Source organism: Saccopteryx bilineata, chromosome 2 (assembly GCF_036850765.1).
Source record: "Saccopteryx bilineata isolate mSacBil1 chromosome 2, mSacBil1_pri_phased_curated, whole genome shotgun sequence".
NCBI lineage: Eukaryota > Metazoa > Chordata > Mammalia > Chiroptera > Emballonuridae > Saccopteryx > Saccopteryx bilineata.
This window is the reverse complement of record NC_089491.1, coordinates 105476771-105497799: the sequence shown is the minus strand read 5'-3', so window position 1 is coordinate 105497799 and position 21029 is coordinate 105476771. Positions and strand designations below refer to the sequence as shown.

The 21029-nt window shown below is 38.3% G+C and overlaps 1 protein-coding gene and 1 non-coding gene across 3 annotated transcripts in view; both read left to right on the top strand.

Annotated features, from left to right (window-relative positions):
- TMTC2 (transmembrane O-mannosyltransferase targeting cadherins 2) overlaps positions 1-21029 on the top strand; it is a 420661-nt gene that overhangs the window by 315181 nt on the left and 84451 nt on the right. For both annotated transcript variants that reach the window (XM_066257560.1, XM_066257561.1), the window contains exon 9: positions 13938-14019. In XM_066257560.1, coding sequence (XP_066113657.1) covers positions 13938-14019 — 82 coding nt within the window. The remainder of the gene's footprint in view (positions 1-13937; positions 14020-21029) is intronic.
- LOC136327355 (U6 spliceosomal RNA) lies at positions 4612-4718 on the top strand. Its single transcript, XR_010729599.1, has one exon. It is a non-coding gene; the product is annotated as a U6 spliceosomal RNA (small nuclear RNA).

Genomic DNA, 21029 nt, shown 5'->3' with positions numbered 1-21029 from the left:
GATTGACAACTGAGGAAAATAACATCTATTCAAATTAATGGCTTTCCTTGGTTGTACACCTTGGTGTCAAAACCAGAGTAGAACTCAGGGTTCTCTTATTGAATCCAGTGTTCTCTTCAGTACCATGATTAAATCATCAAAAAGATTCATGTCTAAATAAATTCAATAACCGTCTATATTCTTTACTGTCTACAAAAAAAAAAAAAAGAAGTATAAAATTAGGGAATTATTTACATCTGGCTTTATCCTCTTGCTAGAGCATTTGGATTTGAGAACAAGTGGCACCCTGCCAGTGACAAATGGAGGCACTAGGATTGCCTTCCCATCATTCGCTACCTTTTATGGTGTCTAGGGATTTCTTGCTCTCCTTTGTGTCCCAGCTGCAAAGCAGCTGTTGTTGAGAGGCTCCTGCTTTTCCACTCACAAGTCAGCTTTTCTAACCGTTCCCAAGGGATTTAAACCTCTGCAGCACAAGTGTCAACGCTGAGCTCTGTGAGCCAAAGCCTTCTCTATGGGGGCCAATCAGCGTAGCTGCTTCCCCTGCTGTTGCTGAACAGTTGGGGATGGAGCGATTCAGCGAATGTTCATGACAAACAAGAAGCACCCAGGGCACAAACAGCCCGGCTGAATGGTCGGTATTGTTGCTAAGAGCTAAGATTCTTGGCTTTCTAATTGCACCAACTTCTTAAACCAAGATCACATTGATCGTTTTATCCATCGACAAAAAGTTTTCTATGGCTAACCATTTTCTATGAACTTTTAGTGCCACCTTATGGACCACAGAATGCTGACTAAACTGTGGTGTTGTTTTTTTTCTTGCAGAGAGGAGGTGTTGATGGCAATGACAATAAAGGTTACCTCCTGTATATCACTTAGGATTTAATCGTACTTACCCACTAGAACCTGTGTCCTCCCTCACTAGGCAGCAATACTGCCCAGTGAGAGGATACATTGTAGAGGAGAGTTTTCAGTGGTTGCTTTTTCAAAATGTTTGCATTTCTGTGCATTTATGACTACCTACTATGCATCTGGCCCTTGTACTAAGTGTTGGTTAAACAATTCTCCTACAGTGGTTTACAAATAAAAGGGAAGATAACAAAATGGTAATTGGAGTATATGAGGTAAGGGTCACAACAAAAGTAGGAATCACGTGTCTTTGGAGCATTGAAAGGATTCTGGATGGGTTAAATTTGGCCAGAGAAAAAATTTGAAAGTTATTTAAGACTTCTAAAAAGATTCTTTTTTTGAGTTCTTTTTCTTTCTAATTTTCAATTGAACTAAGGGGGAAAAAAAACTAGACATGAATGTTTTAGGCCCAGTTGTGATTTATGGGGTTTTTCTGTTCTTGCTCAAAACACTCGATGTGTCTCATGTCCTGCTGCTGACATGACCACTTCCCGCCCGGTCCCAGCCAGATGGGACAGAGGTGTCTGCAGTGAGGTATCCGTTTTCTCACCTCGCCCCTATTTCTTTTGTCTTCAGGGCCTGCTCCCTAGACATACAACTTACTGAGGCGACCAGGCATCTCTCTGTGTCACTAAATCCAGTGGATATTTTTCAGCATTTGATATAATTGACCTTGCTATTTTCTTGAAATACCGTTTTAGCTTGTCTGTGGCCTCTTAATTCAGCCTGATGAACAAACAAACTGCATATTTCACATCTCATAGCACCTCAATCTCTACAATTCAGATCTTTTTTATTTTTTTAGTGTTTCATTTGGTTTTTTTGTTTGTTTATTTTGTTTTCTTTCATATTTCTTTTCTCTTTTTTAAACTGATTTGGAAAATCAAAACTGGGGTTATAATGTTACCTTCCTTAACCCCCTCCCTCCCCTTTATTTACCTATTCCCTTCAGTTTCACAATCAGGAACTAGAGGTCATCTTGTTACCTCATCTCCCTCATCACGTCCCCCCACCTCCTACTTTTCCTGCCCACATTGCAATCCTTTCTGTATTAACCTGAATATTTCTCATGTCAATCCACTAAACCTCATCACCCTTTTTTGCAAGCCTGGATTAACCTGCCTGCACCCCTCTGTTCTCATTCCAGTGTTACCTACGCTGCCCATGGAGGGATATTTGTAAAGCAGGTCACTGTAGATTCCCTTATGTGCCCTGTAAGCCAGGCATGCTCTACTCTCCCGGCATTTCCACCTGGCCCCACTCCACTCCTCCTCCCTCGCTCATCCTGGGCTCCATGCAGTGTTTCTGTTTTCCTGCCACTGGCCCTTTATCTTTGCTGAGCCTCTACCTAGAATAGTCTCCCTTTCAGCTAAACATGCACATCTTTCAGATTTTTAGAGCAAGCAGCAGTCCCTTTGGAAACCTTCCTTGAGTATTGCAAGTAGGTCAGACAAGCTGTTCTTGGTGAAATTTACAATTCTTGTTTGTGTGTACTCATAACAGCTACAGTTGTGGAAGCATCATGGGGTGGGAGTTGTGTCTGTTCATCACCATTTTCCTCCTGGTGCTTAATGCAATGCTCCACACATAATACCCAATAAATATTTGTTGGCTAAAGGAAGGAAATGAATAAATTCAATGAATTGCTGAAAGTTCATTGTTTCAATTAAAAATAGACATTTTTCCATTTGGTTTGGGATTCAGAGATATTATACGAGTTATTCTAAAGTCTAAAAATATTCAATTTAAATATTTAAAAACAATTAATATAACTTGAAAGTAAATTTTTAGGATACTTTACCTATAATTTATGTACATTTTATTCAAATATAATTTCTATTTTCTTGTTTTTTTTAATTTTTAAAAAATGTTTTTTAGGTGAGAAGAGGGAAAATAGTGAAGCAGACTTTCATATGTGCCCTGACTGGGTGGGATCCACCGGGCAACCCCATCTGGGGTCTCGAGTATGGGACTATTTTTAGTGCCTAAGGCTGTGGTGCTCCATCAGAGCTATCCTCAGCACCCAGGGCCACACTCAAACCAATCGAGCCACTGGCTGTGGGAGGGGAGAGAGAGAGAAGGGAGTGACGGAGTGGGAGAGAAGCAGATGGTTGCTTTTCCTGTGTGCCCTGACTGGGAATCGAATCTGGGACATTCATATGCCAGGCTGACACTATCTACCAAGCCCCCAGCCAGGGCCAATTTCTACTTCTTCACTACATATTACTCAGGCATTTAAGAACTACCTGAAAACTCTTCTTAGTAATTTAGATCATGAATGGAGAAGACTTATGGTGAGTGGTTGGTTTTAGTCTGACTCTGAGCTTAGCATAACAGTGCAATGTAACAGCCTAAGTGATTCAGCCAAATGGAGCTTATGATGTGGCTGTATTCTATCAAATTAATTATCTCCCACTGAAATGTTCTTATGGTATGTATGTATGACCTCTTTAAGCTTAAAGGAAAAAATATACCAGTAACAGGTAGAAAGGAAATAAAACCAAGCTAAACACTTTCAGTTATATAATAGTTTAGAAATTAGCTATTTGGGGTTTATACCTTAAAATTTAACTATTTTACTTATAATATCAAAGCTGTAGAGAAAACAACATATAATTTATATTTTTTTAATTATGAAATATTTTAAATATTTATAAAAGGCAAGTGACTTATTTAAAGTAGTTATTTTAATGGTCCTAAATGTTAATATTTTATGATGCTTTTACTATATATTTTTTTTTTATTGAAAACATGATTAAAACACAAGAGATTTTTTTATTTTTCCCCTTTTTTACTTCTCCCCTTGTCATTTTTTTTCTTTCATTTTTTGACAAAGACAGAGAGAAAGACAGCGAGAGGGATAGATAGGGACAGACAGACAGGAAGGGAAAGAGATGAGAAGCATCAGTTTTTCGTTGTGGCACTTTAGTTGTTCATTGATTGCTTTCTCATATGGGCCTTCAGCAGACCGAGTAACCCCTTGCTTGAGCCAGCGACCTTGGGTCCAAGCTGGTGAGCTTTGCTCAAACCAGATGAGCCTGTGCTCAAGCTGGCGACCTTGAGGTCTCGAACCTGGGTCCTCTGCATCCCAGTCTGATGCTCTATCCACGGTGCCACTGCCTGGTCAGGCTCCCCTTGTCACTGTTAAATGTCTCCTCCTTTCATTTTCTTTTTGTACAAGGTACCAGATAGCTGGTGTTTCTTTTTGTTGTTGTTGTTGTTGTTGTTTTTCTCTGACAATGACAATGCCTGATCTGTGGCCTCCTATCTGTCCAGTCTTTCTGACTTAGTTCTCCAATCTCTTTTGACCTAGAATCTCAATCAGACAGGACTTGATTACTCCACTACACATGCATCTTCCTACCAACACTTGTTCCCACACAGCCCTTCCTGTGTGATTGAGTGAAACCTGCTTCCACCTAGGTGCTCTGAGCTGCTGAGTCATCTTTGACACATGCTTTTGTGTTATACCCGTGCCCAATCCATCAGCCACCCATCTTCAGGATCTTCTAAATCTAACCATACCTGCCCACTTCCTCTGCTTTCACTTTACGCTTAGCCGTAAAGTATTAATAACTTCCTAAGTGGTCTTTTCGTTTTCTCTTCTACGTCCCCTACGTCAGTATTCCCATCCAAAATTCTGAATCATTTTGACCTTTATTTCAAGTGCTCTATGGTGTTTCTTCCTAATCAAAAGAAATTCTAGTACTTGCTTCAGCAGCACATATACTAAAATTAAAATGACACAGAGAGGAGTGACAATGCTCCTGCCCAAGGATGACACAGAAATTCACAAAGTGTTCCATATTGTGTGCAGTTCCTGGAAACCGTTTGACCCTTCTCTTGTTAACATCAAGGAAATTATATGAGTCAGAGCGACATATGACATCTAATATTGAAACTGTGGTTTACACTACCAAAGAAGAAAATTAATTCCAGACTTCTCACAGTGCATACTAGATCCTACACGATCTACTCTCTCCTGTCTCTCACATTCATTTCCTGTGATTCTCTGTGAACAGTACACCACTGCAGCCATATTGGTTGTCTTGTTAGACCCTATACTCCACAAGTGCTGGACCATTGCGTGGCTCACACAATCTCATTATATAGGTCACCCCTTAAATGTCACTAAAGGCTTTTTCTTAACTACTTTCTCAAACATCACCCACCCTACCCCAAGAAGTGTATTGCTCCGTTCCCTTTGCCTGTATTATTATTATTTTTTTTACCAGAGTGCTTAAGACCAACTGACAGTGTCACCTGCTCCCGTGTAAACGTTCCATTGTAACACTAGCATGTGAACTGCAGGAGGGAAGGAACTTGGTCCTGATTACCAAGATGTGTAACACAGCCTGCCACAAAGCAGGAGCTTATTCCATTGCTATAGAGTGAAACATCATGTCTCTGAAGCCTTCCTTTGCCCTTCTCGGTAGACTAAGTGTACCGTGTTCTCAAGATACAAGCCGACATGAACACAGCACTATACATAACAGTCCACTCTAGATGAGTACTTCTCTCCCCATCATTCTTGAAATACTGAGGGACCCACCTTTGCATTCACCTTTGAAACTCCACCAGTAGAATGATCTGGTGATTCAGATAGTTTGTGTTAGTCTCTTCTAAAAAAACATTTGTGTTTTTTTTTTAATGTAATTAGGACATAAACTACAATTTAAAATTTGTGTATTTCATTTAGCAGTGGAACATGAGGAGTTCTTGTGATTTAAAACTTTTCTTCTGTATTAATAGACTCCTATTTCATTGAAATGACATTTGGTTAACCAAGTCTATGCTAGTGGACATTGAGTTTGTATAAACAAAACTGCAATGAAAATGGGTTGCCTCCTTTTTGTATTTACAGGTGTTTCCTTTGGGCAAATACCTAGAAATAGAATTGTTTGGCCATACCTAGAAATAGAATTGTTTGGCCAAAGTGTATTTATGATTTAAAGGCTTTTGATATATATCAAATAGCTCTCCAGAAGATCTTATCACATTTGATTATAGTCTAGCTGTTGTATGATATAGGCACTTACTTTAATGAGCCCTTAGTAATACTGAGTTATTTTACTTTTGGGGGGAGGACTTCACTGATTAAGGAATAATAGCATCTTGATGTATTTGTTTACATTTTAGGTAAGTTAAATACTGAAGAAATTTAACATTTTTATACGGATATTGGCTATTATTTTTTTGGTATTTGCAAACTGCTTTTTTTGTGACCACTGCTCACATATGTCTGACTTCCAGGCCAGAAACTCAGTGGCATGTTAGTGATCTACTTTATCTTCTTTGAATGAAATTCAGTGTACTGCAGTCTTCCATCCCACTTGGTCAGCCATTTAACTTCAGCCAATTTTGTGATCTCCCCTCCTATGGTTTCAACTAAATCCGGGAGGCTTAGTGTTGCTCACAAAGCTGCAAGAAGCTGCCCATATCAACTCGGTCTGTGCTGATCCCTTCACCTTGAAGTGTGCTGGTCTGTAGTACGACTTGAGATAGGTTTTAAGGAGGCTTTGCTCAGGTTGGGAGTCCTGGTTCTGGGGTCCAGCCTTGACCTAGGCACACCACAGGGCCATCTCTCCCCACTGAGGTTTGAACACCTACTTTGGATGCTGCCCCTGAACAATCTAAGCACTTTCTGCTTCCACTAGCCACCCTAAACGTCATTTGATATATTTCAGTGATCTTAAGCCTTAAGACTGTGTATTGCGGGTATCTTTCAGGCAACTTCTTTGGGATGTTCAGGAAGAGGTTACAGAAGGCCTGTTTTTTGTTGTTGTTGTTGTGTTTTTTGTTTTGTTTTTTTTTAATAGAAAATGGAACTGGGAGACAATTTAGGGAGAATAAACACAATCTATTATCAGTAAACTTTTCAGCCACTATCATTTTTGTATCCAGTATTTTCTCCTTAAATATGTGAATGTCGTGATCAAAATTTAGTTGTATGATCATTTGATGAAGGGAATATTTTGGTAATATAGTGATAAAATATTTTATCATGAAAGTTGCCACTGCACCTGTCCCTTCACTTAGCCTCTAATTAAGGTTAGCTCTGGTTGATTATATGAGTGTCTAGGAGGGACATGAGAATTAAGTGATTTGGTGTAAATCATCTTGGTTTATAAGAATTAGTTGGACTGTTAGATTTTTTTTTCTTCTTTTCCAAGTGAGAGTAGGAGAGATACAGAGGCAGATTCCTGCTTGCACCCCAACCGGGATCACCCAGCAACCCTATTCTGGGGCCAGTGCTCTGCCCATCTGGGGAGCAATCAAGCCATGGCTGCAGGAGGGGAAGAGAGAAAGAAAAGGGGGGGGGGAGGGTTGGAGAAGCAAATGGTCGCTTCTCCTATGTGCCCTCACTGGGAATTGAACCCAGGACATCCACACGCTGGCCTGACACTCTACCACTGAGTCAACTGGCCAGGGCCTTATATATATATATTTTTTTTTTACTATTTTTTTTTTGAGGAGGAAAGAATTTATATCCTGAAAACACTTCACATATAAACACTGTGATGTTAAAAACTATCAGATAACGTTTCTTCTATTTGTAAATGGTGATCCCTAAAAATCAATCTTTCAAGACTGTCTCTTTAATTGCTTTTTCCTTTGTAATCATTACACTATAATGCACATTTAAACAACACAAGTACCAGCCGACCCTTTCAGCTTTTGAACATGTTTTATTGGCTGCTTCCCTCTCTTATTTATTATCCTTTTAGATTTACTTGCAAATGTAAAATAAAGACGTGATTTTCATTGGTTGGGATAAATGACTGATGTTCAGAATTGTCAAACATTCCCAAACCATAAACGCTTAATGTGTGTAAGTGGCTGAGATGCACAAATGCACAAGGAGACTCTTCTCACACCAAACTTACAGCAGCCCCCGAATAGAACCATCAGAGGGAAATTCTCTAGTTCATTCTAATTGTTATCCCTCCCAATGCTGAAGGTACAGGTAGTCCCTAGGTAGGATATAAATCTTTTATGTGTGTGTGTCAGAGACAGGGAGACAGAGATAGGGACAAAGAGGAAGGGAGAGAGATGAGAAGCATCAATTCTTTGTTGTGGCACCTTAGTTGTTCATTGATTGCTCATATGTGCCTTGACTGGGGTGGTGGGTGGGAGTGGGGGTTACAGCAGACCAAATGACCCCTTGCTCAAGCCAGCGACCTTGGGCTCAAGCTGGTGACCTTGAGGTTTCAAACCTTGGTCCTCCGCATCCCAGTCCGACGCTCTAGCCACTGCGCCACTGCCTGGTCAGGCAGGATATAAATCTTTAGTTAAAAATTGGACTATTTCTGAGGATCTCTTTTATAGTTTGATAGACCTGATATTATGACAGTTTCCAGGTGTAAAATGGAGAAATTACTATTTTCTTCACAGCTCTGTACTTTGCTGAAAATGTGTGAGTGTGTGAACTGAATAACTAAGGACTAACAATAAGTGAGTAAATTATATAAAGCAAATAGTGGTAGCCCATGTATTTCTTAACTGGTTATTATATTTAAAGAAAACTTGAATGACTATAGCAGGAAAAGTTGAATGTTTGGGAGTAAACCAGTATAAGACAAGATTAATACACTAATTACATTTATACCTATATATTCCTACTACAGGCCAACAATGCAAAGTCTTAATGTTTCCAGGTATTATTTAGTTAAACAGCAGTGCTGAGCTGTGGTGTCAAGACATACTTGATGATATAATAAATTGATATAATGGTTGATATAATCAGTAATTTGTTACTAAAAAAAGTACAAAATTTGATTTAAGCTTTACTTTTTAAAAATAGAACAGTTTAAGCTGGAAGTGGAATAATATAATTCTCTCTTATATTTAAAATGCCTGAGTGTTTTCTTAAGTTGGAGTTCTGGGAATGTTTGGGGGAAGTGTGTATGTGTATGTGTGTGTGTCTGTGTATGCATATATATTTTACATTTATTTATAAATTGATCTTATAAGGTATAGATACTGATCCAGGAAGATTTGAGCTAGATTGTGAAAGATTTTGATAATTATACCATTTATTAAACAGAATAAGTGGAAACAAGGAGCTATTAAAATATTTTTGAATAAGGGCATAAGAAACACAGTTCTTCTTAAAAAACATTAATGTGGTATAATGAAGTTCAATGAGTGAGGAAATCTGAATCTATTGTTGCACTCTAGATGTGAGCTCAAAGGGCTTTTATTTTAGAGCAGTGGTAGTCAATCTGGTCCCTACCACCCACTAGTGGGCGTTCCAGCTTTCATGGTGGGTGGTAGCGGAGCAACCAAAGTATAAATAAAAAGATAGATTTAACTATAGTAAGTTGTTTTATAAAGATTTATCCTGCCAAACTTAGTGAAAATCGACATAAAGTACTTGGTAAGTAATTATTATTATATGCTTTAACTTGCTGTAACTCTGCTCTATAAATTTTATAAAGTAAAGTTACTTCCCTACTTTATAAATCACCATTACTGTGGAACCAGTGGGCGGTTAGAAAATTTTACTACTAACAGAGATACAAAAGTGAGTGGTAGGTATAAAAAGGTTGACTACCCCTGTTTTAGAGTCACTTTTTAAAGAAAATTGTAAAATTTAGTTGCTACCATAACATGAAATTCTAAAAGGGATTTTTGAATTTTGGTGATTAGGAGCCAGATAGTGACATTGAACTCTTTTGAGGAGCCAGAGTTCTTTTGAGGAGCCAGAAGGAAGAAAAATGAAAGGAAACCAGAACTTTATTTGCTAGCTCTGAAGCTAGTTATTGCCATTTGATTTGTGGTTTTCTTAGCAACCTTTCAAAGTTGGTACTAATTATGTTTATATTTCCAAAGGAGGAGAAGAGACTCAGATATTACAAAGATACTCAGAGTCACACAGTGAAATTAGTCAACAAGGCAAGGCTCAACCATAGACTTGTCTGTCTCTAGGCTACTTCTCTTAAACTAGTGGGAGAAATTATTTGCCCACTGTGCTCTGTGACTAATTCCCTTACTATTGGGTAGTATACACATTATGTGCCTCCTGTATCTAAGACTTTGGGCAAGCACTATGTGAGGCAAATAGTAGGCATTCAGTAAATAAGTTTTAACTTACAAAAATAAAGGAAAAAGCAAATAAACCATAGAACTTGCAGTAGAACTCGAACCTCACATATCCCGTATTTGTCATAGTTGACCACAGTCCCTTTTTCTTGGGTTTCTGAAACAACGCATGTATCCAGAAATCCCAAACTATTGCAAAATGAGTAATGGTGCTTGATGTGAGCGGTTCGTACAACAAGTGGCTTACTCCATAGTGCTTGTAGAAAATGCTGAGTCAATCTGAAAGATACCAAGAAAAACCTGCTGAGAAATAACTCTTTCTTCTCTCTTCTTAACTGCCATTCCTCTAAAGTAGTGATAGTTGAAAGAGTAATCTTGATGAAACATAGTGTTACCTCCCAGGCACCATAATCCATTCCTAAGACCTAATAATGTGTGTGTCTGCATAGCTTATCATTTGGTTGACCCTTGATTTTATTGTCTTGTGAGGATTTTATTTTCCTCCTAATTATTTGGCACTTGACTTAAGTAAATATTATTCAAAGCAGAAAGATAGGTTTTTGCATAATGGTTTGATACTTGCTCCCAGAGAGAGTGTTCTGTCTTTTGATGTGTTCGTTTTGCATATAACCTGGTCCCTGGAGCAACCAGAGACCCTATCATTTGCCTTCTGGTGCATGTTTTCAATGCTACATACTATTGTTTTGCCAGTAGACTACAGACAAGGATTTTACTACCCCATTTACTGTGACATTGATAAATGAACCAGCTTTTTCTCTTCTATCCTGAAAAACTAAAGTGGAAGAAAGTTCACAGACCCTTTTTATCTTTGTGTATAACATTTGTATAGACTCTCTACCAACGATAATTTTAATTTTGAATCTTTTAAAAAATATTATCTGCACGTTCTTTGTACATCATTTTCTAGTGATGGTTTAAAGGTAACCATGTATTTTTGAGGTGATGTATATAACAAATCATACTCTTTGTCATTCAGAATTCTGTTGCATACAATATATACACACATATACATATAAAATAATAGTTGGCACTTATTATACGCATACAATATACCTAGGTATTATAACTATTGTTTTGTGTATTGCCTCAGAAATTTAATATTTTTATGATGTATTTTATTATCTCTTTTAAAATAATACATTTTATTTTTAGAGCAGTTTTAGTTGTTGTTTTTTTAAATTTTTCATTGAGCAAGAAACGTCACTCATTGTTCCACTTAGTTTTTTCATTTAGTTGTTCATTCATTGGTTGCTTCTCGTGTGTGCCCTGACTGGGGATTGAACTTGCAACTTCAGTGTGCCAGGATGATGCTGTATCTACTGAGCCACCTGGCCAAGGCCAGAGGAATTTTAGGTTTCAAAAGAAAATTGAGCCAAAAGTACAAAAAGCTCTCATATTCCACCTTACCCTTCTACCACAGTTCACATAGCATTCTTATTATTATAAATTTGCATTAGTGTTGTACATTTGTTACAATTGATGACATAATACTGATACATTATTATTAATTAAAGTCCATAGTTTACATTAGGGTTCAGTCCTTGTGTTATATATTCTATGTGTATTAACAAATATGTAATGACATGTATTCACTATTATAGTATCATACAGAATAGATTTACTGCCCTAAAAATCTTCTGTGCTTCCCTTATCTTCTTTTTTGTAGTAGAGAAAATTACAGCTGAGAAATGAAATAGTTTTCTAAGCTAATAGCCACACAAATGCGGGTACTGTTCTTACTGCCTAGAATCTGTCCTCATAATGTATATGTTAAACTGCCTGATCCATTACAGTTATTTTTTCACTTAGGAATTCTAATTTTCTAAGATTCTTATAAACTTTTAACTTCTTGAAAGTATGATATGTGTACGAAGCATTTTGCCTTCTGCTTTCCTTTTTTTTTTTTCCTTTGAAGTTAAAATGCTGGGAGAAATATTGCAGGGAAATTTTAATTATTGGATATTTGATGAGATGTGTGAGTTAAAGAGGAAATGTTGACTGGAGTATGTATCATCATTAAAGTGAAAGAAGAAATGATGCCCGTTGTCTGTTCATTTGGTTGACACTAGCTATAGGTGCAAAGGCTGTAGGATAGGTCCTACCTGCTAAGAAATGAATGAATGAAAAATGTGTAAGAATGAATTTTTAAATGAGTGAATAAACAAAGAGGAAGGGGTATATGGAGAAATGAGTCAAAGTTACATGGAGTGTAGAATATTAGATTAATTATACAGTTCTAGCTTTGGAAGATTTATCTCCATTAACAGTGTGTTTCATTGTTTTAATTTAAGGGTTTTTTTTGCTTTGATTTTTATTGAATTTATTGGGGTGACATTGCTTAAAAAATATACATGTTTCAGATGTACAGTTATATAATTTGTCATTTGTATGTTGCACTGTGTTTACCACCCCAAGTCAAGTCTCTTCATCACCATTTAATCCCTCTACCCTCCTGTACCTCCTTCCACCCCTTTTCTCTCTGGTCGTCACCATACTGTTATCTGTGTCTCTGAGGTTTTTTGTTTCTTTGTTTTTTTGCTTAATCCCTTCATCTTTTTCACTCAGCCCCATAACCTCCCTCTTCTCTGATAGCTCTCAATCTGTTCCCTGTATCTGTGAGTCTGTTTCTATTTTGTGTTTATTTTGTTCATTAGATTCCACATATGACTGTAATCATACAGTACTTGTCTTTCTCTGACTGGCTTATTTCACTTAACATAATGCTCTCCAGGTCCATCTATGCTGTTGCAAAGGTTAATATTGCCTTCCCTTTTATGGCTGAGTAGTATTCCATTGTGTAAACGTACCACAGCTTTCCTTATTCACTCATTTACTGATGGGCACAGTGGTTTTAAAAATATATGTAAAAAAAATAAACATCAAGCCCTGGCTGGTTGGCTCAGTGGTTCTCCACCCCTCCCCCTCTCCTTCCTCTCTGTCTCTCTCTTCCCCTCCCGCAGCTGAGGCTCCATTGGAGCAAAGATGCCCCAGACGCTGGGGATGGCTCCTTGGCCTCTGCCCCAGGCGCTAGAGTGGCTCTGGTCGCAACAGAGCGATGCCCTGGAGGGGCAGAGCATGCCCCCCTGGTGGGCAGAGCGTTGCCCCCTGGTGGACGTGCCGGGTGGATCCCGGTCGGGTGCATGCAGGAGTCTGTCTGACTGTCTCTCCCCGTTTCCAGCTTCAGAAAAATACCAAAATAAATAAATAAATAAATAAATAAATAAATACATCATTTGAATTTCATGTGGTAAATGGTTTTTAGGTTAAAAGGAACAATTAGGTAGGACTGGTGTTTTGTCTCTGTTGTTTTGTACTTTGGACCATGGCTACTGGACACCACTAGTAGTACCTTGACACCACTTGCAGCCAGCACAGGAGCAGCCAGTTCTATTTATTTAAAACTATAGCTAGAAAGATGATTGAGTTTTAGGTTAAATCCTGGATGAGCAGTATGTTAGTCCTGAATGACAGCAGAAAGTCCCGGATAAAAAATGGTTGTTTAAAAATCAACAAATTTGATTAGCTTCTTCATATATAAAGTGAGCATTTAAGATAAAATCATCTCGAACGTTAAAATGGCCATAATTCTTTAAAAGTAATGAAAAGGTAGCAAATGAAGGGAGAGTATAAAATAGCCAATAATAATGATGTTATTTTGCCATTCCTTCAAAATATCTTATCCTTTTGGTTTCTGTGAACCCATTTTTTACTTTTTTTCCTTGTTTCCCTGACCTCTTTGGATCTTTGATGAACTCACTCTTGTCTGTTCTTCTAATCTTGGTGTTTCCCAAGATTCCAACTTCAGTCTTCTCTCTCAATAGAGTCTCCTTCATTATCTTTGTTTAGATAAAAATATTTATTTCATGATGACTATTCAGTAGACATCGATCTACTTCATTTTGGCCCAGGAGGAGAAGACTCCCTCAAGATTCCTGCTGAATCATCCATTTTCTCTGTTTTTCAAGGGTCGTAAGACTGAGGCTGAAAAGTTCTTCTTGAAGGCTATTGAGCTGGATCCCACCAAAGGAAACTGTTACATGCATTATGGTGAGTGGTTGATAGTTTTTCCGTGTCCCCCACATTTCCTATTCTGTTGATAATGAGATTTAGGTTTTGTTGGCAAAGAACATTTTGAGAGAGGATGTTGACTCTGTTCTTGCCGATTTAGCTTCATTGCATAGTCTTACCTTCTCATTTGGAAAGGTCATATTAAAGAGGGCTTGCATTATGTTTTCCTTTAGTAATTTTCATAGGACTTCAATGGGGAAGGTATTTTCACAACTATCTCTTTCAAGGTCATTGTTTAGTTTAAATGAGGTCTCACCAGGAGAACATCTCGCTCCTTGCCTGATGCATAGTTATATAAATATAATCCAAGTATTAGCTCTCTTCTCATTGTAAAAGATAATGCATTACTTATGGAATGTATTATTTTGATCTCTTAGAGGTTTACATTTTGGTCTCAAAATCTTGCTTCCTGGAAGATGTGGAGGTACGCCTGCCTCTACATGCCTGATACTGAGGTCAAGGATAAACTGTAAAGGGTATGAAGGGTGACTCTCTCATTTAGTTTAAGCTTGGCCTCAATCATTCCAGAGTGAACTTACAAAACAACTCTCTGTCAGAGACAGAGACATATCACTCATAATAGTGAGTCATATGTTAAGTAAGGCGAAGTAATATAGCTTGTTTGGTGTTGTGAAAGATGGGTTTATTTCTACCAAAATTGCAGTTGGAATGGCTTTCAGTGAGACAAACATTTACTTTTATTGATTCCTCAGGAAGAAAGTGGTTTTTTAACCATGAATGGCTTTGATGTATTAGTTATTATCAGCTAATAAACTTAAAGGTGGGTGGAAATTAAATCTTGAGGAAGGAAAGCTAATATGCTTATACAATATTTAATTTCTTCTTGCATTTTCCACCAAGTAAACATAAATCAGTGATAGGCTGTGAGTGTGGATAATAGAAATAGTATGATGGAGGGTGCACTTAACCAACTATAAGCCCATTTGTTTATTTACATTGTGTGGATATGTTTATAACCTAGGTTTGTAATGCTTTATCTTTTCAGCATAACACAGCTTGTAATTTCACACAATTTATTGCATAACTGCGTCTGCTTTTGTCTCACATGCAGTTTTATTGCCATGTTACAATAGCAGTCAACTAACTTGAGTTTGCTGCAGAATGTATTATTGCAGGTTTTCTTATATAAATACAAAGTATTTTAAGTTAGGATTTTCTCATCCATGCTATTTTGGGTACCCTCACTGTGCATTACAGTAGTCCCATGAGTAGTTTCTCTACTGAGGGACCTCCTGTCATTGTATCTTGTGAACTAGGATTTTTTTTTTATCTTGCTGTCTGCATTTTTTGACCTCAAACCAATTCTACTTACTTTATCTTCTATATTTGTTTCTCACAATTTAATTAGATGGTACAGAAATTTGCAACCAACCAATTTCTTTAAATTTCATCATTGCTTTATTTGAATTAAATGAAAAATAATTATTGTTGTATTAAAAAGTTAGCCCTCTTAATCTTACTTTATTCCGTCTAGTCTATCTCTACATACTTCTGACTTATATATATATATATTTTCTTTTTCTTTGTTTTTTTTAGTGATAGACACAGAGATAGAAAAAGAGAGAGATGAGAAGCATCAACTCATAGTTGCAGCATCCTAGCTGTTTTGCTGAATCCATTTATTAGATCTAGTAGATTTTTGATAGTCTTTAGGGTTTTCTATATATAATATCATGTCATCTATGAATAATGACAGTTTACTTATTCCTTTCCAATTTGGCTGCCTTTTATTTCCTCCTCTTGTCTGATTGCTGTGGCTAGGAATTTCAGTACTGTCTTGACTAAGAGTGGTCTTTTTCCTGATCTTAAGAAAAATTCTTTTAGTTTTTGCCCATTGAGTACTATGTTAGCTGTGGGTTTGTCATATATGGTTTTTCTTATACAATAGCCAAGATCTTGTGACAATCCAAGTGCCTATCAGTAGATGAGTGATAATTTTATGCAAATAAAAAAATCTATGGTAATTTTATGCAATGAAATACTACTTGGCCTTAAAAAAGGAAATCTTATCTTTTGCAGCAGCATGAATGGACCTGGTGATTATTATTCAGAGTGAAATAGGCCAGTCAGAGAAAGACAGATACCTTATGATCTCACTCACATGTGGAATCTAATGAACAAAATAAACTGAGGAACAAAATAGAAACAGAGGCTTAGATACATGGAACAGCTGTCAGAGGGGAGGTGGTTTGGGTGGCTGGATGAAGGAGGTGAAGGGATTAAGCAAAAATCATATATATGCAAACGTACATATATGACAGATAGACACAGACAATAGTGTGGTGGTAGCCAGAGGGAAAGGGGGGTCAGGGGGAAGTGGAAGTGGGCAAAGAGGGGGATAAATTGGGATGGAAAGACACTTTGCTTTGGGTGATGGGCATGCAAAGCAGTGTGCAGATGATGTTTTGTTGAGTTGTACACTTCAAACCTATCTGTGTTTGTGAACCAGTGTCACCCCAATAAATTCAATTCAATAAATGAATAAATAATATTTTTAAAAGAACAAAAGTCAATATGTGGAAAGAATATATTATAAATCTCTTTTCTATGTGTAGCAGTAAATTTGATGTAGAAACAACTTTAATGCACCTATTAAATATAAATTTAGGCAAATGGGAATTCATTAAATATTAAGGGCAAAGGCATAAAAAGTTGAAAGGAAGAAGACTGTGATAAACCCTACTAAGAAGTGCTCTTTTTTGTAGACTTTATATGCTTTTTTCTTTTCCCATCTACGTCCTCTCCATGTGTGTCTGAGTGAAGCTTTTTTTGCCTCATTTTCTTCATTATCGATACTCTGTGTGCTGTTCATCTCTAGGGGTTCAGCTCAAAGGGACGAGTCTGGAACCTCTTCCTCCGGCTCTGTATTTATCGAGCACTATACTAGATGTAGGGACATGGCAGGAGCAAGACAGGCTCTAGTGGAGATTGCAAACTGCTGAGGGGGGCGTAGACTGTGAAAATAATGATTTAATTACAATTCGTTTCTAAAAGCAGACACAGTATGATTAATGTGCCTTGTTCCTGGGCAGCAAGGGTGCAGGGGAACTATGCCTGATGAACTTACATATAAGCTCCATGGGCGTGACGAGGAGCTCGCCAGACAAACAGGTAGAAATGAGAGAGTGCAATGCAGAACATTCAAGGACAGAAACTGCTTGAGGAAAAAGGCACAGCCTGTGTTTGGGGGAAAGTTCAAGGACAGAACTAGGACCACTGAGAAGTATGAGAAAAACATTCTGACTTCATAGAAGGGGGGACATCCAAATTATGAGAGCAGTCAGGTAATGCAGTGAGCACTCTTTGAGGGTGTTCCAAGTGTGGGTTTATAAGCACCTTAGAGAGAATTCAGACATTTGCAAAGGGGAGAAAGCTGTTCCGGACAACCTCCCCCTCATTTCTAACACTGAGGATAGTCTGTCATTCTTTCTCTTGGGCCCACAGAGAAGTATAGAAAATATTTAAACGATTTTATCTGGATTATTATTATTTGCCTCTACTCTCAATTTTAGAGTTCTAAAAATGTCTTAAGACATTTACCAAATACTTTACCATTTTACCCAGTGTTTTCTTGATCCTGATCGTTTTTTTTTCTTTTTTTCCGAAGCTGGAAACGGGGAGGCAGTCAGACAGACTCCCGCAGGCGCCCGACTGGGATCCACCCGGTATGCCCACCAGGGGGTGATGCTCTGCCCCTCTGGGGCGTCCCTCTGTTGCATCCAGAGCCATTCTAGCGCCTGAGGCAGAGGCCACAGAGCCATCCCCAGTGCCCGGGCCATCTTTGCTCCAATGGAGCCTCGGCTGCGGGAGGGGAAGAGAGAGACAGAGAGGAAGGAGAGGGGGAGGGGTGGAGAAGCAGATGGGCGCTTCTCCTGTGTGTCCTGGCTGGGAATCGAACCCGGGACTCCCGCACGCTAGGCCGACACTCCACCGCTGAGCCAACCAGCCAGGGCCAATCCTGATTGTTTTGATCAACATCTAACGCCTGTCAGGTAGGAATGAATCCCAACTACATTTGTCTGAGCTATTGGAAATTCAGAATTTTGAGGTGGCTTTCTGAATCAGAAATTTTCAACTTATGAAGTTGGGGAAATTTTTGAAAAGTCTAGCTCTTTCAACTTTTAAGTTCAAAATCTTCTGTAAATATGGTACTAGTCTGTTTTTCTTCAGGATGGTTTATATAGTGTTGAATTTTATTTTTAAAATAAGTATTGAAGGAAATGATTGATAATATATCTCTTTTTTTAATTGATGAACACAAAAAGAAAACACTTGAAATATGGGTTGAATTGGTGAGGGCCTGTGATTATTATTTTTTTTGTGTATTTTTTTTTTTGTATTTTTCTGAAGCTGGAAACGGGGCGAGATAGTCCGACAGACTCCCGCATGCGCCCGACCGGGATCCACCCGGCACGCCCACCAGGGGGCGACGCTCTGCCCACCAGGGGGTGATGCTCTGCCCCTCCGGGGCGTTGCTCTGTTGCGACCAGAGCCACTCTAGCACCTGGGGCAGAGGCCGAGGAGCCATCCCCAGCGCCCGAGGAGCCATCCCCAGCGCCCAGGCCATCTTCGCTCCAATGGAGCCTCGCTGCAGGAGGGGAAGAGAGAGACAGAGAGGAAGGAGAGGGAGAGGGGTGGAGAAGCAGATGGGCGCTTCTCCTGTGTGCCCTGGCCGGGAATCAAACCCGGGATTTCTGCACACCAGGCCGACGCTCCACCACCGAGCCAACCTGCCAGGGCTGATTATTTTTATTATTCATAAAATTGTTCTCAGTTTCTCATCATCTACTAACTAGTTTTAAGTTATTCATAATTAAATTATTCTTAATTAAAACTAGTTAGTAGATGATGAGAAACTGAAAAAGTTGTAACATTTCATTTTTAACCACTTCTGAAACTGAAAGAGCAGTTTTTAAAAGTAAATAATGTACTAAATAATGGTATTTTTTATTAAAAATAAAAATACATTTTTGGTGAGTGCAAAATTACATTGAGATTATAATGGTATTTACTGCTTAAGACCAAAACATTTTTTTTTTAAATATCAGTGTTTAGTGCCCCAAGGACAGCACAGGGAATTCACAAATACATAATTAAAATTATATATTTTTAAATGGTATTCCCCACAATTTAGTTTCTTACCTATGACTTTTTAATTTCTCTGTTGCTACAATGTGTCTGGTAACTTAATAGTATTTGATGTTCATGTCTGTGTGTGTTTTGTATGAGATACTTTCCAAAGCCTTTTGGAATTAAAACCTTCCCATAAGTAAAATAGGAAGACATAAGAAAAGTATTCTCTAAACTTAGAAGCAAGAAAAGGAAAAATTAAAAGATTAATGAAGAAATATATACTTTAATAAAGTGCAAAAGAATGAGTACCTTAATCTATTGTTCAGAAAGTTTGTAGGGAAGATAGCAGGAAAATTATTATAGTAACCAGATAATTATCTAAAATTTATTTAATATAACTCACCACTAAAATTTAAGACATAGAGGTGAGTGCAAAAAAAAAAAAAAAAGACTAGAGACAAGCCTCCAAGCCTCACCCTGTACGGTTCATTTATGCCAGTGGTAGTCAACCTGGTCCCTACCACCCACTAGTGGGCGTTCCAGCTTTCATGGTGGGCGGTAGCTGAGCAACCAAAGTATAAGTAAAAAGATAGATTTAACTATAGTAAGTTGTTTTATACAAATTTATTCTGCCAAACTTGGCAAAAATCCAATATAAAGTACTTGGTAAGTAATTATTATATGCTTTAACTTGTTGTAACTCTGCTTTATAAATTTTATGAAGTAAAGGTACTTCCCTACTTTATAAATCACCATTACTGTGGAACCGGTGGGCGGTTAGAAAATTTTACTACTAACAGAGATACAAAAGTGGGCGGTAGGTATAAAAAGGTTGACTACCCCTGATTTATGCTATCTCATTTATTTTTTCTAATGACACAGCGAGGTTATCTCTATTTAAGAAATGAGGAACCTGTTGCTCAAAACCAGAGTATCCTGGAAATAATTCGAGTGGCCTTGCTCTAGGAATTCCATTACTGACTACTGTACTTCACACGAAGACGGTGGTCAGTCAAGAAGGAGAAGCTGCCTGACCTGTGGTGGTACAGTGGATGGAGTGTTGACTTGGAACAGTGAGGTCCCCAGTTCAAAACCCTGCGTTACCCAGCTTGAGTTCAGGGTGGCCAGCTTGAGCTTGAGCATGGGGTTGCTGGCTTGAGCATGGGATCATTGATATGATCCAAGGTCACTGGCTTGAGCCCCAAGGTTACTGGCTTGAAGCCCAAGATCTCTGGCTTGAGCAAAGGGTCATTGGCTCTGTTGGAGCCTTCCCCACCCACAAAGACACATATGAGAAGCAATCAATGAGTAACTAAAGTGAAGCAACTGTGTGTGTTGATTCTTTTCATCTCCCTCCTTTCTCTCAAAAAAAAAGAAAAGAAAAGCGAGAAAAAAAATGATAGGCTGGCTTTCAGTTGCTTTTACTCTTTTCCTGGTTTCATCTCTGCTTCTATTTTTCACATGGGGATAGAACCCACTTTGTTTTAAAGTATTTATAACTAGATCATGCTTTGCTAAGAAAAGGTAGAGTTGAGTACTTGTCTTAGCCCGTTTAAGCTGCTGTAACAAAATACAATAAACAGGGTTACTCATGAACCACAGAAATTTGTTTATCACAGTTTTGGAGACTGAAAGTCTAAGGATATGACTGTGGCAGGTTCATTATCCGGTAAGATCTGCTTTCTCAATTACAGCCCTTGTCTCACTTGTTTTCAAGTGGTCGACAGGGCGGGACCTTTCTGGGGCTTTTCTATAAGGGTAGTAATGCTATTCATGAGGGCTTCACCCTCATGATCTAAGCACCTCTCAAAAGCCTCCCCTCCAGCTACCACAGGCTTGGGGTTAAGATTTCAACATTTAACCATAGACCATAGCAACAATTCACATATATTCTT